This window comes from Prenolepis imparis, unplaced genomic scaffold (genome assembly GCF_030444845.1).
Source record: "Prenolepis imparis isolate NDT839.2.m4 unplaced genomic scaffold, iyPreImpa1.0 SCAF_8, whole genome shotgun sequence".
NCBI classification, from domain to species: domain Eukaryota; kingdom Metazoa; phylum Arthropoda; class Insecta; order Hymenoptera; family Formicidae; genus Prenolepis; species Prenolepis imparis.
In genome coordinates, this window is record NW_028141166.1 from 9,049,041 (window position 1) to 9,070,286 (window position 21,246).

The following is a 21,246-nucleotide window of genomic DNA, read 5'->3' on the forward strand; positions in this document are numbered from 1 at the left end:
GATTTTGCTCTGGTATTAAAAAAAATATATACATAAATGTTAACGAAATCGTTAACATTTAATGTTCACGATATCCATACATAAGTCCATATATATGTCAAAAAAATAATCATATATATTTTTCATTTTTGGCATTAGTTCCAGCCAAATTCTATGTCCTCAATCTTTATATTTAATCCTTCAAAAGACGTATCAATGCCAGGATCATCAAAATTTTCATCCAGACCGATTTTCTATATATAAAATTTTAGATGTAGAAATAATTTTATTGATAATGTAAATATTTATATATAGACTTAATACAAACCTGTAATGTAGCGATTTGTGAAGGATCGCTTACCAACAAAATTTGTGGTTCTTTATCATTTGCATCATCAATCATTTTAGAAATCTGAATTTGTTTATCTTTTCCAAGTGTCTAAATTTGATTCAGTAATTATAAGCTATATAATTGTACAGCGAACAATGATAGAATGCAACAAATAGAATATTGTATCATACTTACAGTTTCTTTCACAGTTTTCTTTTTATTTTGACTAGAAGGTTCAAAAGAATCTTGCAAAAATACATCAGCACCATCATCACTGTCAACCAATGCATGAGCTGTTCTTTTATGCATCATCAGTGTGCTACTTTGTCGATATCTTCTAGAGCACAATGTGCATTCAAATGGTCGTTGTGGTGTATGCACCTAAAAAAATACAAAATAATTTTTTTACAAAAATATATGTCCAATGCATCTATATTTTTAATAAATAACAGATCAATAGTAAATAATAGATTAGTATTAATAACTGATGTAGAATACTTACAAGATGATGTTTATACAGACTAGAATATTCGGTAAATCTTCTACCACAGTTTTCTATGGAACAAACATAAGGCTTTTCACCAGAATGTATCCGTATATGGTTTTTGTAGTTTGTTGCACTGGCAAACGCTTTACCGCACATCGGCTGAGTACATTTATATGGTCGCTCACCAGTGTGCGTCCTTACGTGAACCTGACAAACATAACATTCATCATTACATTAAATATTTAAATATTCCGCAATTAAATATTTCGATTCGCAACAAGTTTTTTACCTTTCTAATATTACTTGTAGTAAACGATCGACCACAACCATCAAATGGGCATACAAATGGACGTTCCCCTGTATGAGTTCTCACATGTTTTAATAGATCACCTGATGTTTTGAAACTCTTATTACACGTTCCATTCGTGCACTTATACGGTTTTTCGCCTGTATGCGTCCGCAAATGTGCTTTCAGACTATACCCTGTTGAAAAGCTTTTCTTACACTTTGGATGCGTACATCTATATGGTCTTTGACCAGTATGAGAACGCTCATGAACCTATAAAAAAAGGAATTTAATTTATAGTTAATAACTTTAAGACAATCTGAATGATATTTCTGTAGTAATTCACTTAATTTTATTTACATTATAAATATTAATTTTGAAAAATTAATTACCTTGAGATGATGGGGTGTGCTATAAACTTTTGAACATCCCTCTCTAGGACAAGGATATCTAATCTTTGCATCAGATAATTTGTTAACTAAAGTCTTGGGATCTTTCTTCTTTAATTTCCCATCTTGAATTTCCCATAAATTTTCATCAACATTCACATGACTAGCTACCATGTATGCAGTGCCATTAATAAATTCCACTTGCGAATATGAATTTTCTACATTTTCATTGGAAGCATCTTCATCTTGTATAAATGTAGCTGGATCTAATTCTAACTGAAGAGCTTTGCCCTCCCCAAATTCTGACATATCTCGCAGCAATATGGTATTCCCATTCTCAAGCGTTGTTTGTAATGTCTGCGTCTTGAAATCTGGATCTATAATAAATATATAAATGTTTGATATATATGCTATAGTTAAGAAAATATATTAGATGTATTTTCAAAATAGCTATTTTCTTCCAATGTTTTTCTAAAAAAACTTGTAATTTTCTTTTGTATTATCTTGGATAGCATGCAAAAAATGAATTTATATCGTTACTAACCAATGTCATTGAGATTATTCGTAACAAAAGCTTGAGTTCCATCGGGCAATGTAATAGCAGTCACCATTGTACCGAGCAACTGGTCATCCAATAGAAGTTCTTGCACTTGACTCGCATCATTTTCAGTGCCTTCATTTATCATAACTGACAAACACTCCAAAATATCCACTGGATTATTCTGAAAAAGAATCATATACATTAGAATGTATAATTATCAATGCATGATTCAAATAAAATCATTGCACGATATTATCTATTTCTGGTGTGTGTACCTCAGACTCGTCCAAGATCATCTCATCTTCTTCCTCCTCCTGGCTCGCGGTGCAGTTTGGAGGATCTGCACTTTGCGCCGACATCTCCTACGACTGTGCCGCAGCTGCGAACAGACAACATTTCTCGCTGACAGACGTTGACGCACAAGGAGACATCCCATCTTATCCTGCTCGCGATCTCATCTCCCTTCGAACACGTGCTAAACGAGTTACACGAGTGATATATCTTTACCGCGCAAATCGTATAAAGTGTCGCATAATACCCAATTTTGTTACATTATGACAATTATGCAGTTGTCGTTGACATGTCGTATTTACACGCGATCGACATTCCGCAGAAACGTCAAAACATACAGCGTCGTTCTCCGGAGGTATCCGCGCGCGCGGAGACGAATCGTACATCGTACACCGAATCGCGTCTCGTTCCACGAGACTCGCCATCTTCGTGCACGGCAGCATCGCCGAGAGGAAGAGCCGATACGTCGCGATGTGACGCGACACGACGAAAATATTCGCGAAATGACGCGAGATAAAACGATAGATGAATCGCCCGCTCGCTCGCAGTGAATTGAATTTCGTCGGCCCCCCGTAACACCAGTACATCACAAAGAATCTTGGGAAATATTACCCATAAACTCGGCCGCCCGCGAAATCTTCTCGCGACTAGCGCGCGGCGGACACCGGAAGTCCGGCGGCGGCCATCTTGTCGCGGCGTAAAGCGCGCGCGTTCCGATTCGAATGTTTGAACCCTCGTGAACGCGAAGCTACGCGGTTTCGCGTTCTTTTTAACAAACAATAGTTTAAAGACGCAATAATTAAATGAAAAGAAGTTGTAAGGAATTTTCTCTAAATTGTCTCTTATTTGAGGCTAGAAAACTTGATGAAAAAAAAACTGCATTTTGACTCTTAATAAAGATATACTGAAAAAAGTTGCACGAGTTTTAATCGATTAAATAATTACAAAGATTTATAGTTATCTTATTAATATTAAATACAATTTATAGACAAAATCTATAATTTGTGTCTTGTTCTAAATGAAAAATAATATTCAATGCCTTGTACAATAATTATTTATATAATTAATTTTGATTAATACTCAATATTCAATCGTCTATTCAATCATCTATTTAATCGCGAATATCTCGCGCAAACTCATAGAGACATAAAAAATGCGATGCGTTCGCGGAGAAATTTCGCAAGCGCTAAATTCGATCGTGCGATCTCAAGTCGAGATGAAAGTCTCGCCGTGATCCTCTGCGAGTCCTTATTACTTGGGTGCCTCTGCAAAAATCGAGCTACGCAGGTGGGGTATGTATTATGTATATACATGGTAAGAAGGGGGATGCTGAAATTCATGCTTACATGCAGCCGCCGCGACGTTCTCCATTCGAAAACTGGATCAGTTCCTGACCGAGGCGTCTCGCGAGATTTAGCTAAATCTTAAAAGTCGCGTTCGCGAAAAAAAATCCTTAGGACGATTGTGATTCGATCGAACAAGAGTGCATAGTGAAATCGTCCATCAACATTATATAATTGCGGTGCTAAACAATCGATCGTGAAATTGCACAATGACGGTGGGTGGAACCAAGTTTATAAGAAGGAGTATTGTGTCAGCAGTATATACATTAAACATTTAACAATAGTTATATTCGCGTGGTTTCTCCTCCTTGCAATTTCACTATTTTAATATAACTTTAATTTGAGATTTTATTAATAAAATATCGAAAATGATGTCGATTAAAATTGAAAAAGTTATGACAAATACCTTGTAATATTTTTGCGAATGATAAATTAACCGTAAACCTTACAGGCTGTGTATCAACTTTACGCCAATTCTTAACGTTTTAAATATTTAAAAAGTAATGAAATGTTTGACAAAGAAATATATAGTCACCATTAAATAGACGGAGCGTTCAGTGTATTAACAATGGTCCAACTCTATGAAGATCTGATCTGCAAAAAAAATGGAAATTTTAAATAACTTTCAATAATCTTTGTAGTGCTATATCTTATCTAAATTAATATAAAATTCTTAACTTTTAAATAGTTTAACGTTCTTCAATATTCTTATTTGCAAAAGCTCAAACTAATTTAAATCATTTATAAGATGTCACAAATAGATGGAAAAAGAAAAAAAGAAATGCAAAAAGTTTATATTTACAACATAATTTATAAAGAAAAATTAACAAATAACTCATCAAGTACTTTGATTTTTAATTTTAATTTTGAGAATTTCAAATGTATTCTTTTTATTTTACTAATTAATTTGTTTTTGCATAACGTTCTCTCTATATATGTTCATTATTGTAATCATTAAATTTTTAAAAAAGATATCTCGCGTTTCTTTCGAAATTTGATCTTTTTTATTTTTCGTGAATCCCATTGTTGGATTTCCGCTCAACAATTAATTATTAGCACAAAAATATATTACTTATGCATACCAGGTTTCTGCAATGTTGAATTTTAAATGCCGGATTCAATAGCAGTCGAGTTCCCAGGTGAAGGTGAACGGAAAGGAAAACGAAAGGGTTGCTTGACACGCACTGCCGAGCACGTGTATGCGTCTATAAGAGAACAAATCTCCTCGTGGAATCGCTCGCACGCACACACGCGTGCATGCGTTTTGTCGGGGCGTAGGCGCGCTTATAGTTGTGATGGTGTAATAGTACACAGTTAGTGATGGAATGCAGAGATATAATGGTTATTCTCTCTCTCTCTCTCTCTCTCTTTATCTCCGTGGTCGCTAAAAATGTTGCCTTTCAAAGTGCAATATTGCTGGTAATCCTTGTGAGAAAAGCGTCTTTAGTATACTCGCAGGGGAGGGCAACGTTTCGCAAGCAGGTCATCGAAATGATGTAAACGCATTCCGATTACATCAAGTTTATATTAGAGTTAATTCTCTTGAGATCCCCCATATAAAGAATCTAAAAAAAAGTAATAGATTAAAAATAAATAATTATAAAATTATAATAAACTTTGCTTTTTTATATATGCGTGATAAATAAAATCTATTGATGATACTTATTCTTATGATATAAAAATTACATATCCATTAAATGTAATAAATAGATAACAATAATAAAACTTATGTAATTATTATGCATTATATATATTTTACATTTTAGAAGGAATAATAGTCCAAAAAAGATTGTTGCACATTAATTTTAATGACATGCAATAATCGATAAGAAATATTCTGTAAAAACTCTCCGCAAGATGACAAACTTTTTAAATCGATTATTTTATGTATAACGATCTAATAACTATATAATTATATATATAATCAATTAATTAAATATATTTAGTATATATATATATATATATATTTTATATATTAATAATAATTTACAAGATTCTCGTATAACTAATATTTTGAAGATTAATCGTACAGATTGCTTTCACAGACAATTACGTAATTTCCTCCCGCATTATGGGAGAGATTATAAACCCTGTGTACGTCTGCATAGAATAAATTTTAGAATCTTACTCACCTTGACACAGTTTTCTACAGTATTTTTTACGATTATTTTCTGCATCGTTGGGTGATTCATCAAAAAAGAGATTTATCTGTCGTCGACGTTCACATCATGACATAGAAACGCTCGCCTCGGACTTTCTCGTTAAGAATAGCATAATTCTCAACATGTGGATAATGAATTTCGACGAGAAAACACTAAAATATACAATGTGTATATATATATATATATATATATATATATATATATATATATATATATACATATATATTACTTTGAAATATACAATACTATTTTGAATACGTATAATTCAGTATAACTCTTACCAAGAGAATTTTCTATGAAATTATTCACAGCGTATCGAGTTTCGAGTTGTGGTGAGTTAAAAATTTCCATTTTTAAAGAAGATCTGAGATGTATGTAACACGTTTTGTAACATGCTCCGATCATAGACATGTCAGATATTCTCCGACCGGCGAAGTCTTGATTCTATTTTACAGAGATATTATTTTGATTAGCAAAAGTGTAATACATATATAATATATATTTAAAACAAAGTAGTCTTTAAAATAGTCGCGAGAGAAATATATGCTTAAAAAACTTAAATAACTGCTTTTTTCACATAATTGCGACTCATAAACAATTTGTCAGTGTGATGATAATATACTTTGTTAATTAAAAAATAAATATGCTATTATTTTAATTTCAGAAAACGGTGATATTACTGCTACTCGCGGTGTCGACGGTCAGTTCCCTGCCGCTCGCCAATGTGCATGTAAAATTTGTATCGCCCTCCAATGTGCACGAGCACAGTATCACAACAGACGGTTAGGCATCAATTGCGCAATAATGTTTTACATTGCATTAAGTTATTTTAACTCGTTCGCATTCCTCTTCAGGGGATCGAACGGTGGCTCAAAAGTCATTCATCTCGATCGGCCGAAGAAACTCAGCGAAGCGTTCTAAGGATCAAGGTAATTATTTTATTCTTACATTTGCGCGATTATTTCAATATAATTAATCAATTAATTATAGTAATAGTAATCTGTATAGATAATATATTTCTTAAATTAAATATTTCCAGTGTGGATAAAAATTATTTATATTTACGTAATATATTTTTACAGATTACAATTACAGAACGAATCTACAGCGAAATCACTTACGGCAGACGATAACAAATCCCGAAAATGCTGAATCCCTGTCGCCGGTTGGGGTCTTCCTGCCACCGATTGATATCAATGATCTCGGATACAGCTGGCACGAGGTGCAACGTGGTCTTCCCGATTTTTACAAATTAGGTAAAAGTATTTTTCCGCTGACAATTTCGGCTGATAAAATCCATTTAATCAGTTATAAGACCTATTTGCTTTTAATTACATATTTTCAATTACTTTTATACTCTGAACAAAATCAATTAGAGATTCTTGGAAAAAAATAAGAAATAATAAGATAAATAATAAGAATTTAAATAATAAGAAATAATAAGAAAATAATACGAAAAAATTACATATAGCTTTTATTTTTAATATCAATATATGTATATGTTTTTAATTTATTTTGATTGCAGAACAAGACCCGTATTTATTAACTGGCCGTGAAGCAATGATGGCAGTTAAATATCTCTACGGACTAGGTGAGCTTTTCTTTGACGATTATCCGCATGCAAAAGCATTGCTGCGAAAACAGGAAGAAAGGAGACTAAATGGTTTACATGGGCATGTCCTGAGCAGCTTAAATCCTAGGTCTCCATTTCGCAGGCAAGGTGTCAGAAGCAATTAAGCTAAGAATGATTTAATTAAAAAATTATTTATACTCATTGTCAGTATTACTGTGCTCTCGAAAATAAATCATATATAAACTTAATTTGCAATATGTAATATTTTTATATATAACTAAAAATTAATTATATTTTGTGATATATTGAAACAAAATACAATGTATTAGAAATTAAAATATAATTGGACAAAGAGAAAGAAAACAAAAATGATATGTTTAAGAGCACTCTTTTAAAATTCTAAGTAATAATAATATATAAAAAGCGTTTCATCACACTATTGCGTTAAATGGCAATTTTTTGCTATTTTTGTGCATTGCGGAAAAATTAATTACAAATTAAGAAAATTAATTAGTAAATTAAAACGAAAAAATAATCTAAAGAATATATAAAATAAAATATATCTAACAAAGTAAAATAAACAATAAGATATATTTTACTTGTGTCGCTTATTGTAGAATATGTTTTATAAAAAAACACATTTTATTTCATACATATAAGAATATTTCGACCAAAGTAGATTTTTGTAGAAACTTGTGTGTGTTTTATGAAATACTCACTTCAGTCATTTTAGCTCATTCACGACAGATTCATTATTATATGTCCTCAAACTAACCAACGTATTGAACATATAGCTATCGTTATTAAAAACCTACTGATGACGTTTGTTCTCATCACTCCGTTACAAAGGTCTCCGTAACAGAGGCACATATACACTTTTTTGTAATTCCAAACGGTATAAGCGCACCTCTCCTCAGTATCATCAGGACCTCGTTGGAAGCATAATCTCTGTGTGGCGGTACCATACTCTGTCCAATAAATTTATCAGAATTTTTTAAAAACAATTTTATATAAAAGAATAAAACTGCAATTATTTTCAAGTTATAAAATCTTTTCTGTTACTTAATTAATTATTTTATTTTAATAATAAAATAATATTTTAATATAAAACTCGGAGAGATATCTATTATATTTTTATTGTAAAACAATATAAATTGTTGTTGATGAATATAAATGTGTCAAAAGCAAAATAACTTACCATTATTTAAATTTTGACTCTCAATAATTTTTCCACACCATCCAGAAACGCAAGGTACTGCATCTACACCTTTTTCAAGTGCAATTTGTGTAGAATTCATCATAAAAGGATCCTTGCAAGAGCCTAATTCTCCTCTCGATCTACAACTTACACATCTTCGAAGAATACCTGTAAAAATGAGAAGAATGAGACAGTCATTTTTATTCTCACTATTTCACTTACGTAGTACAATGATATATTAATTAATAGAATTATTTATTGATATAGGACTTATTGTTTTGATGTACAGAATATTCTATTTATAATTTGTATGTATAAAGTATTAACAAACAAATATGTACATAAGTTGTATTTTATAAAAAAAATTGTTTATATATTTGAATTAGATAATTAATTTTATTTATAGAAATTGTGTGTTTATAGAAATCAAAGAACATCTACATAAAATATTGATATTCTACATCTGTTATTAAAAAGGAAAAATTATTGGCTCATTAACAATAAAATATTAAATGGAACATATCTCTAATTTTTCCCTTATTTATAATTCCACACAAATATTATTGAAAAAGAACATTAAGGATATATACCAAGAATACCATATAATGTAATTGAGAAACTTTCATTCACGATAGAAACTCACCAACACTTTGTTGAATCGCGATTATGGAGAAAGTCGCGAAGATCGCATGAACACTTGTTCGAAATTTCATCCTATATTTCGTCGCTAATCTTCAGTCAGTCTTTTGTCAATTAATTAACTAGCTCATTAATGTGTTCCGTAAATAAAAAGTCGGGAGCTACGATAAAACATGGCCATTTTGACATTAAACTAAGCTGTCTGAAGACGGACACGTACACCTCGTAGCTGTCTCATACCAGTTCCCCCTTTCACTTGACTAAGGTCATCATATACCAAGGAAAATCGGATCGAGGGAACGTGAAAGAGAGATAGCCATAAGGAGCATTCTCAACCGATAACTTCTGTCATACAATGCTGAAACATTTAACAATAACATTAGAAATGCATAATAAAAAGATGGCATAATTGTGCAATTTATATTGTTAATTGAAAAATAAGTATCTAATTGTGGAATATTTTCCTGGTAAATTTTAGTTCTTCATTTTTCATAAATATATAAAAAAAATGATAAAAAAAACTACATTTTACATTAAATTATTAGAAAACTTAACAATCTAAAATAAAAATTTCACTTAATTTAATAATATGTTTCATTGCATTTATTATTTATAAAATCAATAAAATATTGTTAATGTATTTTCGGCAAAACTACTCAAGTTCCTTATTCATTGATGGATCATCTTGTGGCAAGGGCTGAAATTTATCTTTCTGCCGACAAGTTATTACTATACCCGCGCAATAGCAAATCGAAGTCAAGAAGATTATAACTCCCAAATAGCCCAAATGCCGGAAAAAAGCTATATAAAAACAGCATATATAAATCTATTGTATTTTATTAACATATATATGAATATGTTACTATAATAACTTATTAATTAGTTATTAGTTAATAATTAAGCTTTAATTGATATTATTATTATTTTTATAATTATATCTATTATAATTTTCATCGTGTGTGTTTATTAACTTGTTTATTAACCTTGTGTCAAAAGCCGAGTTTTAGATATAACGATGACTTTTAGACGCATCATGTTAATATTATCCACGTAACAGGTATAATTACCTTGTTCCTCTTTGGACACTTCTATCGAAAATATATATTTTATAAAGTATAATATAAAAAAAATCTCAAATTTTATATTACACTTTTAAATAAACTTATTAAATAAATGTATCTAACAATAATAAGATAGTATATAATTTCATAAAATAGTTTAAATATATAATATATAATACATAATATTATATATTACCTATTAAATAAAGTGTTGAGAAAGTGTCTACTATCACTCGAGTCTCTTTATCTTTTTTACGAAATGACTGTCCTGTTCCTTTCTTTAAAGTTAGTGTGTCCTTTTTCCAAATTACTTGCAATGCTGTGCTTGATCTATAAAACACTTTCTCATTGTCAAATTTTATATAAAATGTAATGAAATTATGTACAAAATTATTTTAATTACTCTGGACAAACTACGGCGAGATGCGCTCCTTCGGCAAGAACGTATCGCTTGGCATATCGAAACTTTTCACTTTTCTTTTTTTTCTTTACACGTGGACATTTCTTGCAAGGTTCTTTTAAAATAAATTCCGGCAAATACCGTACGATACGGCTGATAGTGGGAAATTCATTTTGAAGCAAAACGGATCTAAGAAATGCATAGTAAATATATATCATGCTATTATTAATCGAAAAGCATCGAAATTAAAGTGCTATAGATATTTACTTGCAAGGAAGTATTGGAGATCCTTGGAAGAAATGTATAATAGTCGAGTCATTTCTTTCTACTATTGTCTAAAATAATAATAAGCACTAATGAAATTATCAATAAAACAATATTTAAAAAGATATAGTTCTATATTGTAGATTAAATAATCTACAATAAAAAGAAAAATAAACAATACTCGCTGAATTTATGCTACGCTTTAATCTGCAGTAACCCCTACTGGTTTTAATACCACGATTATTTATACATTGCTTGCACGAGCTCCACGGAGCCCATTCGGAGATTACTTGAAGAGTAACTCCTTCCTCACGAATCTCAGCTAAATCCATCATGTTTGAGACCTGCCAAGAGATTTTTCTTTTTTTTTTAAATTTTTATTTAAGAATTTTTATTTTTTATTATTTATTTTAAAATTTCTAAATTTCTAAATAAATTTAAAAAATATTATATATACATAATAATGTTACTAGTCTAATAATGTTACTAGTCAATATATTTTACTTCATTTATAATTTAAACAACTAAATTGATTAATTTACTGCAAATCTTGTAGTGACAGGCCACAAATATGTTTCACGATATTTTTCCCATTCAGTTATGTTTCCCTCTTCTACAAATTCGTCACCAATATCTTTGAGAATTACTATTAAAAACTGACAATATTAGATTCAATATTCCGATTGAATAACAAATATTACAAAACAAAAAGAAGTTATATATATAATTGGAAAAATTGTTCTTAACAATTTATACAATATAAACAGCAATTCAATTTATATTTTTAATAATATTCGTTAATATATTATATAATATGTATAATATAATTAACAAATATTATTAAAAATATAAATTGAGTTGCTGTTTATGTCATATAATAAATTGTTAACAATAATTTGTTCAATTTTAATAAATTGATATTTAAAAAAATATATAGTTAAAGAGAGATTGAGAAAAGATATTCAATATATAATATATCATATTAAAAATAAAATGTTATGTTGCATCAATTGTTATATTATTTATATATTTACGTTCAATCCTATAGTTATATTTGTTTTCTTTTTCTTGTCCCTCTTCCCCGTGACATCGGTAGATACCAGCGTCGGCGATTGAAAAACTTTTAATAACCAGAGAAAGATCTGGCGTCGTGTAGATTCTGCTGTACGAAATGTTATTATCCATTCCTAACTCGACTTCTTTTACCGGTCCCTTTTGATATCGATCTTGATAATACCAAATTTTCGGTTGGGATTCCTTGTGATCGTTGCTTCTGAAAGTTTAACGTCCCAACAGTTTACCGAGAAATACATTGGTTCAGGAAATACATATTAGTTATAATAAAATAATAATAAAATTAATTAAAAAAAGAAATATTTGATTATTTTTAGGTTGACTTATAAACGATTAGAATAACCTCTATTTATTTATATAACTTGCAAATTCATATATATATATGTAAAATTACTATTCGTATATAATATATTTCATATATGCAATGTATAAAAAATATACTATCTTATTTTTACAATTAATATTGTTGTGATTCTCTTACCAATAACGACATGCTAATATAATAGTCGTATGATTCTCCGCACTGACAAGCAAATATTCGTCGTTTTCCTCAGATGTAATTAATCTGTCTTTATCTCTGCAATGTTTATTAACATTAACTAACGTGCTATCAATAGCAAAACAATTTTTATATGTCAGAGATGCTATCATTAACCAAATAAGATACATAATCCGTTAATCGATTAAAATTAAAATAAACAGAAAAAATGGGCGTATTAATATAGTACCGCTTGAAATAAGATCACAATCGATCGAGAAAATGTATATATCGACATCGATTCAACATCGATTCGACCAAATCGATATCGATTCGACCACCATATTTCTCGCTGGGTTTATAGACCTAACCATGATAAATCTAAAACTTTTAATGAGGTTAATCGAATTTTGTTGCAAGCGTACAAGTCGTCTATCGAAGAAGGGAGAAGAATTACTTTAAATGCTGTGTCTTTCAGCCATTAGCATCTGCCGTGTTACAAATAAATATGTAAAAAACACTCATTAATTATTCATTAGATTGTCGTTAATTTGTGAGTCTATTAGCGAACAATTGTCATCTCTTTCTATGCTGTACAAGTTTGATAAGATAACGATTTAGCTTAATCATTAACCAACGCGGATTATATAATTAAACAATATTTTGATATATCCTTACCAATAAGTAACTTGGTTGGACTCGGCGCAGCCAGAGGAATAAAATTCATAACGCGACTCGCGGCGCGTGACTTCCGCAATGGAGGAACCAACCGGATTCGACCACGCGAGATGGCGGACTGTGAACCTCGAGTCGGAAGCGCGTATACCCATGATGCATCACTGACTGTCAACATGGCGGACATGGTTGAAAGTGAGTAAACTTTCTGTTATTTTCGATGAAATTAAGACGACGCCTGGCCCCGGTGGCCGCCGAGAACCGGGCTCGGCGGAATTCGCGTTCACGATTTATCGATCTGGTGGCTCGCACGCCGGCGGACGCGGCCCGGGCCACCGTAATCGCCGTTCGAACGGCGATCGGGAGCGTGTCGGGTTTAAAATTTCAAAAATGTCCAACACACGATTCAAGCGGGACGGCCGTGATTCTACGATGCCGAGCGACACGTCGTCGCGAATCGGGCGGCGAACCGTTCGCGTCTCGTATCTTCGCCAGCCGATATTTACGATGCTCTCGCGATGCAGCTTCGACGCTCCGCACCATCACCGTGCGCGTAGTCTGTTTACCAAACACTCGTGTTTGGTTATGTCACTTCTCCTTACGCCGTACGAATAGTTAATACGGTCGATATTTTGCACGGCCAATCTTTCATCGATACAATGTTAACGCTTTTAAATTTATTCCCGAGCGATACTCTATCGCGTTTTTATGAGGAAGCAAAAGTATGTCTTTTCGTTTCTTATAATTGAGTTGGAGAAGAGAGAAGAGTTTGTCTTTTCTTTTCAAATTTATACACAAATGATGTATATTTAATGTCTAATATGTTGTAGCTTAATGTTCAAGTATACATATACATATACTTTTCAATTTTTTTAACTTTGCTCTTTTGCACAATTATACTTTTATACATACTGTTACTAGAGTCTAGTTTCTATGTTATACATATTATACATTATATTATAATAATTTTTATTTGAGCATTAATAATTTTATTTATAGAGAGAGAGAGAGAGAAATGTTATGTATATATTTTAAGTTTTAGAAAATTATTCTATTCAATCATACGTATATACACATATATCAGTTTGAAACAAATTTGTTCAGGTGAATCTGCAGAAGCATTATTATCCATAAAAAATGGTGGATATCCAGCGATTGATGAAATCAAAACGGAAGTAATTGATGATGAAACGATGGACATGGATGAGCAGCACATTTCAAATCACTCGATAGATCAACAAATGGATCAACATATGGATCAACATATGGATCAACAAATGGATCAACAAATGGATACTGAAGAACCCGAACCGATACCAGAACTTGGACCAGCAGCTCTTGGTCTGCAAAGAGTAGGCACTCAACCACCTGCTAAACCAAATCTCCCAACACAACCAGTGCAAGTGTTAAATCGCAGAGGAATGCCTGCAAGAATTAGAAAAAAAAACAAGTTATTCTATGATGATATCTTAATAAATCATCCACATCATAGGTAAATTGTCTTTTTTACTTAGAAATGGGAATTAATGATAATTAAATAAATATTGTGTGTGTGATTAAATGTAAAATTATATTTATAGGATTAAGAAGGACCCATTGAACGCAGAGACAAAACAGTCTCCTAAAAAGATGTTGCGTCCATCACCATTGAAAAGACACACCAAGATGTTGAGTGAACCGAGAAAAAGTACAAGTAGTTCGCATCCGTCAACACCCACAACTACTCCTATCAAGCAAGAGAAGGGACCTGATAAGTTATCACAACCTACATCACCAGATCGAAAAATAGGGCAGAAAATTGGTATGAGACTGAGAAATTTATTAAAACTGCCAAAGGCACATAAATGGGTCTGTTACGAGTGGTTTTACAGCAACATTGATAAGTATGTATAATAATATATTGAAGAATAAAAATATTAATGACAATCTTGTGAAATAAATAGCAGACAGTTTTCGTGATACTATAATACATAATGTTATTTTGCAGAATATTATTCGAGGGCGATAACGACTTCATGATATGTCTGAAAGAATCATTTCCACAATTGAAAACTCGCAAACTTACACGTGTGGAATGGTGCAAGATTAGAAGAATGATGGGCAAACCACGAAGATGTTCACAATCGTTCTTTGAGGAAGAGAGACGCGAACTAGAGAGAAAACGACAAAAGATACGGATGCTGCAGCAGAGAAAAACGGCAGACATAAATAGCTTTAAGGATTTGCCATCTGAAATACCATTGCAGTTAGTGATTGGTACGAAAGTGACGGCGAGATTGAGAAAACCTCAGGATGGTTTGTTCACCGGAAGTATCGACGCCGTCGATACTAGCAATAATACTTACAGAATCACGTTTGAAAGAGCTGGACTCGGAACGCATAGTGTTCCGGATTATGAAGTTTTGGTATGTCACTTTTTTCTTTTCCTAGAAAAATGTATATCGAATTTGTTTGGCATGCATTTACATAGATTTATTAATATGCATTTTATTTAAAATATACTAGTCGAACGAATCGCCGGAAACAATCAGCGTTGCGTCATTCGCTCAGAAATTCAGACCGCGGCCTTTACAATACGTACCTTCACCGCCATATGCAATGAAGCTATCCCCGCGATTAACTAACGATCCTTTGATATCCAATGCATCTACGTCTATACCGAAGAAGCATATCGGTGGTACAATGAATGGTTATCCATTGAAGTTACTCGAATTTATGGTAAAGGTGAATAAGATACTCACAAATAAAAAGATTAAAATTAAAAAATTGAAAGAAATGAACGGGGAAGCTGAAAAGAGACGTTCTTTTGGAGAACCGTTACCTCCTGATTTTGAAAGAAGATATGCAGGGTATGAAATATGGACTAGTCACACTTTTATATGTAAGAAATGCTTATGATAAATCATATGTCTTGTCGTTTCCAGAATTATTGTCGAGTTAGAAAGAATGAATGGAGCACTACAAGATTTTTTGACCGATATACAAGAATTGTGTCAGGAAATGGCACCCGAACCTAGCGTGGCGGCGATGTTAGCTCCATCGCATCTCCGAGAAAAATGTAAGCAAGAAGCGGCGGATATGGTCGCTAGAAATAATATGATAAATGATAAAGCACCAGGAAAGATGAATCAATTGGTAACAGATTTGACTGCCCTGATGTTACAAGTCAAGGTAAAATAAATCGATATTTTAAGGAAATTTATTCTGAAATATTTTCATTTGTTTGATATTAAAGATATTTTTTCTCGCACTTTTGTATAACAGAGCTTATCAGATTCCGATCGAAACGCATACGAGCTCAAAGTGTTGCAAGGTACTATGGAGCAGATAAGATCAAAACTCAGTCCACAGAATCAACAAGTATTTCAAAATTGTATAGAAATTCATATGCAGCACATTCAACTAGGCCTAGGACAGATGGGTGCTTTAACACCGTTTATGGCTCAAAAAACTTGAAACCATTTATACATATATTGCATCGTATAACATTCTCATGAAGCGTATAATAGTACAATTGGCGAACAGTACAGGCGCGATCACAGCATTATAATTTTTTATAAAAAATAAGCTCTTGTATAGGCCATATTAATAATATATTGTTATGTAAATTACATGTCTCTACACAATATATATAGAGTCTAAGCAATTATATTAGTTTTGTACATACAGAATAGATCTATTCTTTTTAATTTCGTAACACTGAAATACATTAGACAAAAATTTGTATACCGTTGAATATTATCGAACATATTAAGCATCTAAGAATGTTCATGTTTCAGATTTTTACATACTGTATGTATAATTCTATTCTAGATATAAACATAAGCAGCAATTGATTATTAAATTGAATGGACACTAGTGTATATATATACAAGTAGTAAAAAAATTCAATTTTCTGAAACTTAAAAAGCTTTCAAAGCTTTATCTAATGGTATAAATTTATATAGATAATAAAAAGATTCGCGTTATATATACGAGAGATTTCGGAGTGCAAAAATGTAATTTAAAGGCTTCAGCTAATTATAAGAGATTTAGTATATATCACAAATATTTGATGTTTTTTAATCACTTTTTATCTAAAAATCGTTCATGATATTATTTTTCTCGCATGTATATTATGAAAAGAGAATTACATTGTTTAATATATTCCTTGTATATTTATATATAATAGTCGTGTATAATCCAAAGAAAATATATACTTTTGGTTAAAAGAGAAAAAAATTTGATAGAAATAATTTTGCCAAGTATATATAATAAATGTATAAATAATGAAAGAAGTATGAAAGTATGAAAGATTGATAATTTATAACCCTATATATTAAAAAATCAATATCTTATTATTCTAACTAAGCCATTATTCATTAATTTTTTACTAGATATACTAATTGCACAAATTTTGTTTATTACACAATATATTAGTATAAAATAATGACGTCAGATATTTTTGTTTATCTGTAATTAATAAGTCAAGGATTTTATTTCATAAAAGAATGTTGTAATAAATATCAGGTAATTCCATGTAATCTGTATTTTGTTGTACTTATAATTAATAGTACAGAATATTTCAGCAGCCATTACATGTATATAGGTAAATTACCTAATTACCTATTTAATATATACTAGTGTTTTTACTATGTACATATATGTTCAATGTATTATTAATACATTATTGATTATATTAGCAACAACCATCCAAATAATATCATTCCAAATAACGGCATACATGTAAATATAGAGACATTCTTTCAGAAATAATTAATCTCTCTTACGAGATCTAGAATTTAGTAAAACATATTAATTACATTTTTTTACAATATCTGCACAGAAAAAGTAACAATTGGGAAAAATTTATCAGTTTTTAATCGCGAAATGTATTTATTTACTCATAATTATTGGCGATTATTAATGTTTAAGTATTATATATTTTTCTGGGCATTTTTGCAAAATTTAATTTACAAATTTTTTATTTAATGGAATGATAAACAAAGTTCGACATAAACCTTATTGATTAATAAACAAATTTTCTGTTAAGTGTGAAATTAGGTTTTATTCATTCTTAGCATGATAATGTAAAAAAAAATTGTTCCAATTTGGGCAAGTCATTTTTTCATCTAATTAAGTTTCTATTTTTTATGTTTATTTAATGTTTCAAATAGTTCATCCGCAACCTCACTAGTTTTTACTCTTAACAGCATTGGGACTGGTGGTGGTGAGGAGTCTGGCATTGGTAGACAGACTAACATTATCGTGTTCTTGTTCATGCGTTTGATAGGAATACTTTGAGTTAATAAAGTATTGAGTAATAAATTACCCAAAGCAGTATCAGCACGTACTATCAATTGTGTCTTTCCATTCGGTGTTGGTTTCAAATATAACATCCCAACACCTCTGTCACTAAAGTTGTCATTTTTCTTTATATAGACTTTACATCTATAAAAAATATATTATGAATTTAATTAAGTTATAAAAAAAACTACATAATTCTACTTTTAAAAGTATATGATGTAGTTTCTATCTTGATAACTAATTATGTTATGATGTAAAAATTATGACATACCGTTGTTCATAAACAGCACCTTCTTCGGTTACTGGTTTGAAATCTGGTTTCGGTGGTTCTTCATCCTCTTCATCTTTATTTTCATTATCCGTTTTGTCCTCGGAATCTTGCGGTTTTACTGCCTGAGGGGCAAATGAAAATGGCTTTGCACTGTAAAATAATTTTAAAAAACATATATATTTACGATAATATATATTTACACATAAAGAAATTATAAGTAAATTAATGAACAAATTACCTTCCAAAGCTAAACCCAGCAGTCACATTATTAGTAGTGGAACTTTGTCCAAAACTAAAAGTGGAAACTGGAAAGGTGGGAGCGACAGATTTTGTATCAGATTTCACATCTTCCTCGTCAGTCTTCCCTCCATCCGAAATTGCAGAGGATTTGTGTAAGAAGGGATTACTTTCCACATTTGCGTTACCAAATATACTCTTACCAGTGACATTTGATTCAATGTTTCCAAAAATAGATCTACCCTTATCAGGAGTTATGTCTACATTACCGAATACAGATTTAGGACTTTCCGTTTTCTGTTCTGTATTACCAAATATTGATTTTGTAGCAATATTGGAAAATATCGATTTTTCGGGTTTCCATTCTGTTCCTGCAGTTGAAACAGATTTTGTATTCGTATTTGAAGTGCCAAATGAGGAAGTTTCAAGTTTCTTTTCTGCACTTGTATCCTTTTGATTATCGTTTTTTGCAGTTTGTGTCACATGTTGCAGAGTACGCGATGTCCGTGTCTTTATGCTCTTTTCTTTCGATGTAATCTCCTTCAAATATTTCTCGTAATCTTTAAATATAGGTGTTAATATACAAAATGGATTTGCATCTACGTGGGTTTTTATCCATGTAGCGACGCTCTCGTTCAGTCCTTTCAATTTCGCATAATAATCTGATGAATGACTCTTTGTCTTTTCACTCCCTTTCACAGTTGAAATGGTTTTGCTTGAACTTGTACTCGACAGTGTCTGTGCTTTAACAGTGTCTTCCATTTTATTTGCATCAGTTTCAGGAATTTTAGAACCATTGCTAGCGATATTCCTGTTGCTTGTATTTAAAGTTGCCATTGATGCAGCAGAAGTAGTCATAGTAGAAGTAGTGCTTACGTTAGCTAGAAAACCAAATGGAGATGAATTGGTCGCAGGAGTAGTTTTGAAACCTGCAAATGTTCCAAATGCGCTTTTCATAGCGCCCTAAAATAGGTTAAACAGAATAAAGTAATAAAGGAATATAATTGATAAAAAATGGTTAAAACTTATATACTTACATCTCTTGCTGGATAGCGACGTCTGGCTGTTTTTATAACTCTCTTTTCGAGTATATCATTTGTCGCTTTTGCAAATGTACCTGCCTCTTCTGGTTCATTCTCTTCATTCCAGTTATCATGATTTAATTCTGTTGTTGCGGACCGTTTACCTGCCATTTTTTGTCAGTGTTTTCTGTATAAGAAAAGAAATTGCATTACATTACAGTGAAATATGTTAAACGAAATTTTAATGTCTTATAATATAATTAAATGTGTGCCCAAATTGTTACAACACATTAACATTTTGATTAAAAGCAATATACAGATAAAAATTGTATTTTCCACTGTATTGAACACTACAACATGACAACTTAACTCGTAGCAAACAGAGTTTTTTTTTAAAATTATTATTAAGCATAACATTTTATCTCTTTTGTATAACTTGGAGTGAAAAAATTTAATATTTATGAATCATTTTTTGATCAAATTAGGTTATGTTACAATGTATAGTGATATTGTGACCCGGTAAATTTTTCGTATCATACGCACCTCGTTCTGAAGATTTCTTGGCGGGCGTCTTGGAGCAAACGCAAACCAATTTTATTTTCTAAACGACCGTGCAAAGATCGAAAAGTACGCAACGGTCACTGCATAACTTTGCGGTTACGGACAATGGCGATATTGATTTTTATTGCATTTACCTAAAATTGAAGAAATTGAAACGTTTGCCGGGACAAACGTTTCCACTCGACGTCTCGCGCACGGCAACAGAGCGAGGCATTCATTTGCTCGAGTGTTCAAGGTGCTATCATTTGTCATTCAATGAGTTTATCGGATGTACCGATTGGCTATCAGATAGAGAATTTCCGAGGTTCTCGAAAGTTTCTTGATATAACAGCCAATCAATATGTCCGACACAGATGGTCGCGCGACATATGTCATGGCGCAAAATTGCCACGTGTTCATGGCGGCGTTCCATAGAATATGAAATATCTAGAGTTGGAGCGGAAAGATTTTCGTAAAAATTAAGTCAACGTAAATATAATAATTGGTGTAAAACGTAAGCCGTACGTCGAACATTCGTATAGTATTTATAGTCGAAATATAATGCGAATAATAAAAAATGAAAAATAATAAAAACAATATCGCATTTTGAATGGGTGCCCCCCTCCACAACGTGTCGATATTTGACAGTTAATACTTTATCTATGTATTTTGTGGTCCATGATGGATTACCGAACAAAGAATACACCATGATATTTACT

General features: G+C 31.5%; 6 protein-coding genes across 11 annotated transcripts; 2 read left to right on the top strand and 4 right to left on the bottom strand.

Moving 5' to 3' along the window:
• Positions 1-96: 96 nt before the first annotated feature.
• LOC145939821 (uncharacterized) lies at positions 97-6,231 on the bottom strand. The gene is given in 11 exon segments (XM_083044443.1): positions 97-233; positions 308-691; positions 813-1,004; positions 1,087-1,356; positions 1,476-1,849; positions 2,017-2,194; positions 2,289-2,392; positions 4,183-4,241; positions 4,730-5,212; positions 5,780-5,961; positions 6,091-6,231. Coding segments are annotated over 7 exon segments (1,581 nt in total). The 5' UTR covers positions 2,373-2,392; positions 4,183-4,241; positions 4,730-5,212; positions 5,780-5,961; positions 6,091-6,231; the 3' UTR covers positions 97-134.
• On the top strand, positions 3,665-7,562 carry LOC145939823 (uncharacterized). Of its 3 annotated transcripts, none has more exons than XM_083044447.1 (5): positions 3,665-3,904; positions 6,474-6,591; positions 6,664-6,738; positions 6,892-7,065; positions 7,335-7,562. In XM_083044447.1, exons 1-5 carry the CDS (start codon positions 3,857-3,859, stop codon positions 7,544-7,546), a joined length of 627 nt encoding a protein of 208 aa, XP_082900573.1. In that variant the 5' UTR covers positions 3,665-3,856; the 3' UTR covers positions 7,547-7,562. The 3 variants fall into 3 exon arrangements, with proteins under 3 accessions (XP_082900573.1, XP_082900574.1, XP_082900572.1); XM_083044448.1 differs by having other exon boundaries at positions 3,665-3,862; XM_083044446.1 differs by lacking the exon at positions 3,665-3,904 and adding an exon at positions 6,179-6,289.
• A 433-nt stretch (positions 7,563-7,995) lies between these two features.
• Rtv (QVR superfamily protein rtv) lies at positions 7,996-9,483 on the bottom strand. The gene is made up of 3 exons (XM_083044449.1): positions 9,224-9,483; positions 8,581-8,748; positions 7,996-8,350 (listed from the first exon to the last, which is right to left on the bottom strand). Exons 1-3 carry the CDS (start codon positions 9,291-9,293, stop codon positions 8,148-8,150), a joined length of 441 nt encoding a protein of 146 aa, XP_082900575.1. The 5' UTR covers positions 9,294-9,483; the 3' UTR covers positions 7,996-8,147.
• Positions 9,484-9,761: 278 nt separating this feature from the next.
• LOC145939822 (uncharacterized) lies at positions 9,762-12,212 on the bottom strand. 2 transcript variants are annotated; one of them, XM_083044445.1, is made up of 8 exons: positions 11,979-12,212; positions 11,487-11,590; positions 11,130-11,288; positions 10,948-11,015; positions 10,684-10,869; positions 10,477-10,610; positions 10,203-10,307; positions 9,762-10,020 (listed from the first exon to the last, which is right to left on the bottom strand). In XM_083044445.1, the coding sequence occupies exons 1-8, from the start codon at positions 12,127-12,129 to the stop codon at positions 9,872-9,874; spliced, it is 1,056 nt and encodes a 351-aa protein (XP_082900571.1). In that variant the 5' UTR covers positions 12,130-12,212; the 3' UTR covers positions 9,762-9,871. The 2 variants fall into 2 exon arrangements, with proteins under 2 accessions (XP_082900571.1, XP_082900570.1); XM_083044444.1 differs by lacking the exon at positions 11,487-11,590 and having other exon boundaries at positions 11,979-12,101.
• A 1,067-nt stretch (positions 12,213-13,279) lies between these two features.
• On the top strand, positions 13,280-17,366 carry LOC145939819 (protein lin-9 homolog). Of its 2 annotated transcripts, none has more exons than XM_083044439.1 (7): positions 13,280-13,366; positions 14,276-14,663; positions 14,752-15,054; positions 15,159-15,576; positions 15,677-16,020; positions 16,096-16,342; positions 16,436-17,366. In XM_083044439.1, the coding sequence occupies exons 1-7, from the start codon at positions 13,285-13,287 to the stop codon at positions 16,625-16,627; spliced, it is 1,974 nt and encodes a 657-aa protein (XP_082900565.1). In that variant the 5' UTR covers positions 13,280-13,284; the 3' UTR covers positions 16,628-17,366. The 2 variants fall into 2 exon arrangements, with proteins under 2 accessions (XP_082900565.1, XP_082900566.1); XM_083044440.1 differs by lacking the exon at positions 13,280-13,366 and adding an exon at positions 13,401-13,893 and having other exon boundaries at positions 16,436-17,365.
• A 342-nt stretch (positions 17,367-17,708) lies between these two features.
• Positions 17,709-20,802, bottom strand: Nup50 (nuclear pore complex protein Nup50). Of its 2 annotated transcripts, none has more exons than XM_083044091.1 (5): positions 20,358-20,472; positions 20,003-20,174; positions 18,967-19,928; positions 18,729-18,878; positions 17,709-18,601 (listed from the first exon to the last, which is right to left on the bottom strand). In XM_083044091.1, exons 2-5 carry the CDS (start codon positions 20,156-20,158, stop codon positions 18,295-18,297), a joined length of 1,575 nt encoding a protein of 524 aa, XP_082900217.1. In that variant the 5' UTR covers positions 20,159-20,174; positions 20,358-20,472; the 3' UTR covers positions 17,709-18,294. The 2 variants fall into 2 exon arrangements, with proteins under 2 accessions (XP_082900217.1, XP_082900215.1); XM_083044089.1 differs by lacking the exon at positions 20,358-20,472 and adding an exon at positions 20,531-20,802 and having other exon boundaries at positions 17,710-18,601.
• Positions 20,803-21,246: the final 444 nt, after the last annotated feature.

What these genes read in the sequence shown, in the direction of transcription:
- LOC145939822 (XM_083044445.1), bottom strand. Translation starts at nt 12,129, where the DNA reads ATGGATAATAACATTTCGTACAGCAGAATCTACACGACGCCAGATCTT. An exon ending in TAAAGCGTAGCATAAATTCA is followed by an intron (nt 11,016 to 11,129) that starts GCGAGTATTGTT and finishes TTATTATTTTAG; the next exon opens with ACAATAGTAGAAAGAAATGA. An exon ending in AACTCGGCTTTTGACACAAG is followed by an intron (nt 10,021 to 10,202) that starts GTTAATAAACAA and finishes GTTTTTATATAG; the next exon opens with CTTTTTTCCGGCATTTGGGC.
- Nup50 (XM_083044091.1), bottom strand. Translation starts at nt 20,158, where the DNA reads ATGGCAGGTAAACGGTCCGCAACAACAGAATTAAATCATGATAACTGG. An exon ending in GTCGCTATCCAGCAAGAGAT is followed by an intron (nt 19,929 to 20,002) that starts GTAAGTATATAA and finishes AACCTATTTTAG; the next exon opens with GGCGCTATGAAAAGCGCATT. An exon ending in GGTGCTGTTTATGAACAACG is followed by an intron (nt 18,602 to 18,728) that starts GTATGTCATAAT and finishes TATTTTTTATAG; the next exon opens with ATGTAAAGTCTATATAAAGA.
- Rtv (XM_083044449.1), bottom strand. Translation starts at nt 9,293, where the DNA reads ATGAAATTTCGAACAAGTGTTCATGCGATCTTCGCGACTTTCTCCATA. An exon ending in CGCGATTCAACAAAGTGTTG is followed by an intron (nt 8,749 to 9,223) that starts GTGAGTTTCTAT and finishes TCATTTTTACAG; the next exon opens with GTATTCTTCGAAGATGTGTA. An exon ending in GAGTCAAAATTTAAATAATG is followed by an intron (nt 8,351 to 8,580) that starts GTAAGTTATTTT and finishes TTTATTGGACAG; the next exon opens with AGTATGGTACCGCCACACAG.
- LOC145939819 (XM_083044439.1), top strand. Translation starts at nt 13,285, where the DNA reads ATGGCGGACTGTGAACCTCGAGTCGGAAGCGCGTATACCCATGATGCA. An exon ending in TTTTACAGCAACATTGATAA is followed by an intron (nt 15,055 to 15,158) that starts GTATGTATAATA and finishes GTTATTTTGCAG; the next exon opens with AATATTATTCGAGGGCGATA. An exon ending in TTCCGGATTATGAAGTTTTG is followed by an intron (nt 15,577 to 15,676) that starts GTATGTCACTTT and finishes AAAATATACTAG; the next exon opens with TCGAACGAATCGCCGGAAAC.
- LOC145939823 (XM_083044446.1), top strand. Translation starts at nt 6,179, where the DNA reads ATGTATGTAACACGTTTTGTAACATGCTCCGATCATAGACATGTCAGA. An exon ending in GAAGCGTTCTAAGGATCAAG is followed by an intron (nt 6,739 to 6,891) that starts GTAATTATTTTA and finishes ATATTTTTACAG; the next exon opens with ATTACAATTACAGAACGAAT. An exon ending in TCCCGATTTTTACAAATTAG is followed by an intron (nt 7,066 to 7,334) that starts GTAAAAGTATTT and finishes TTTTGATTGCAG; the next exon opens with AACAAGACCCGTATTTATTA.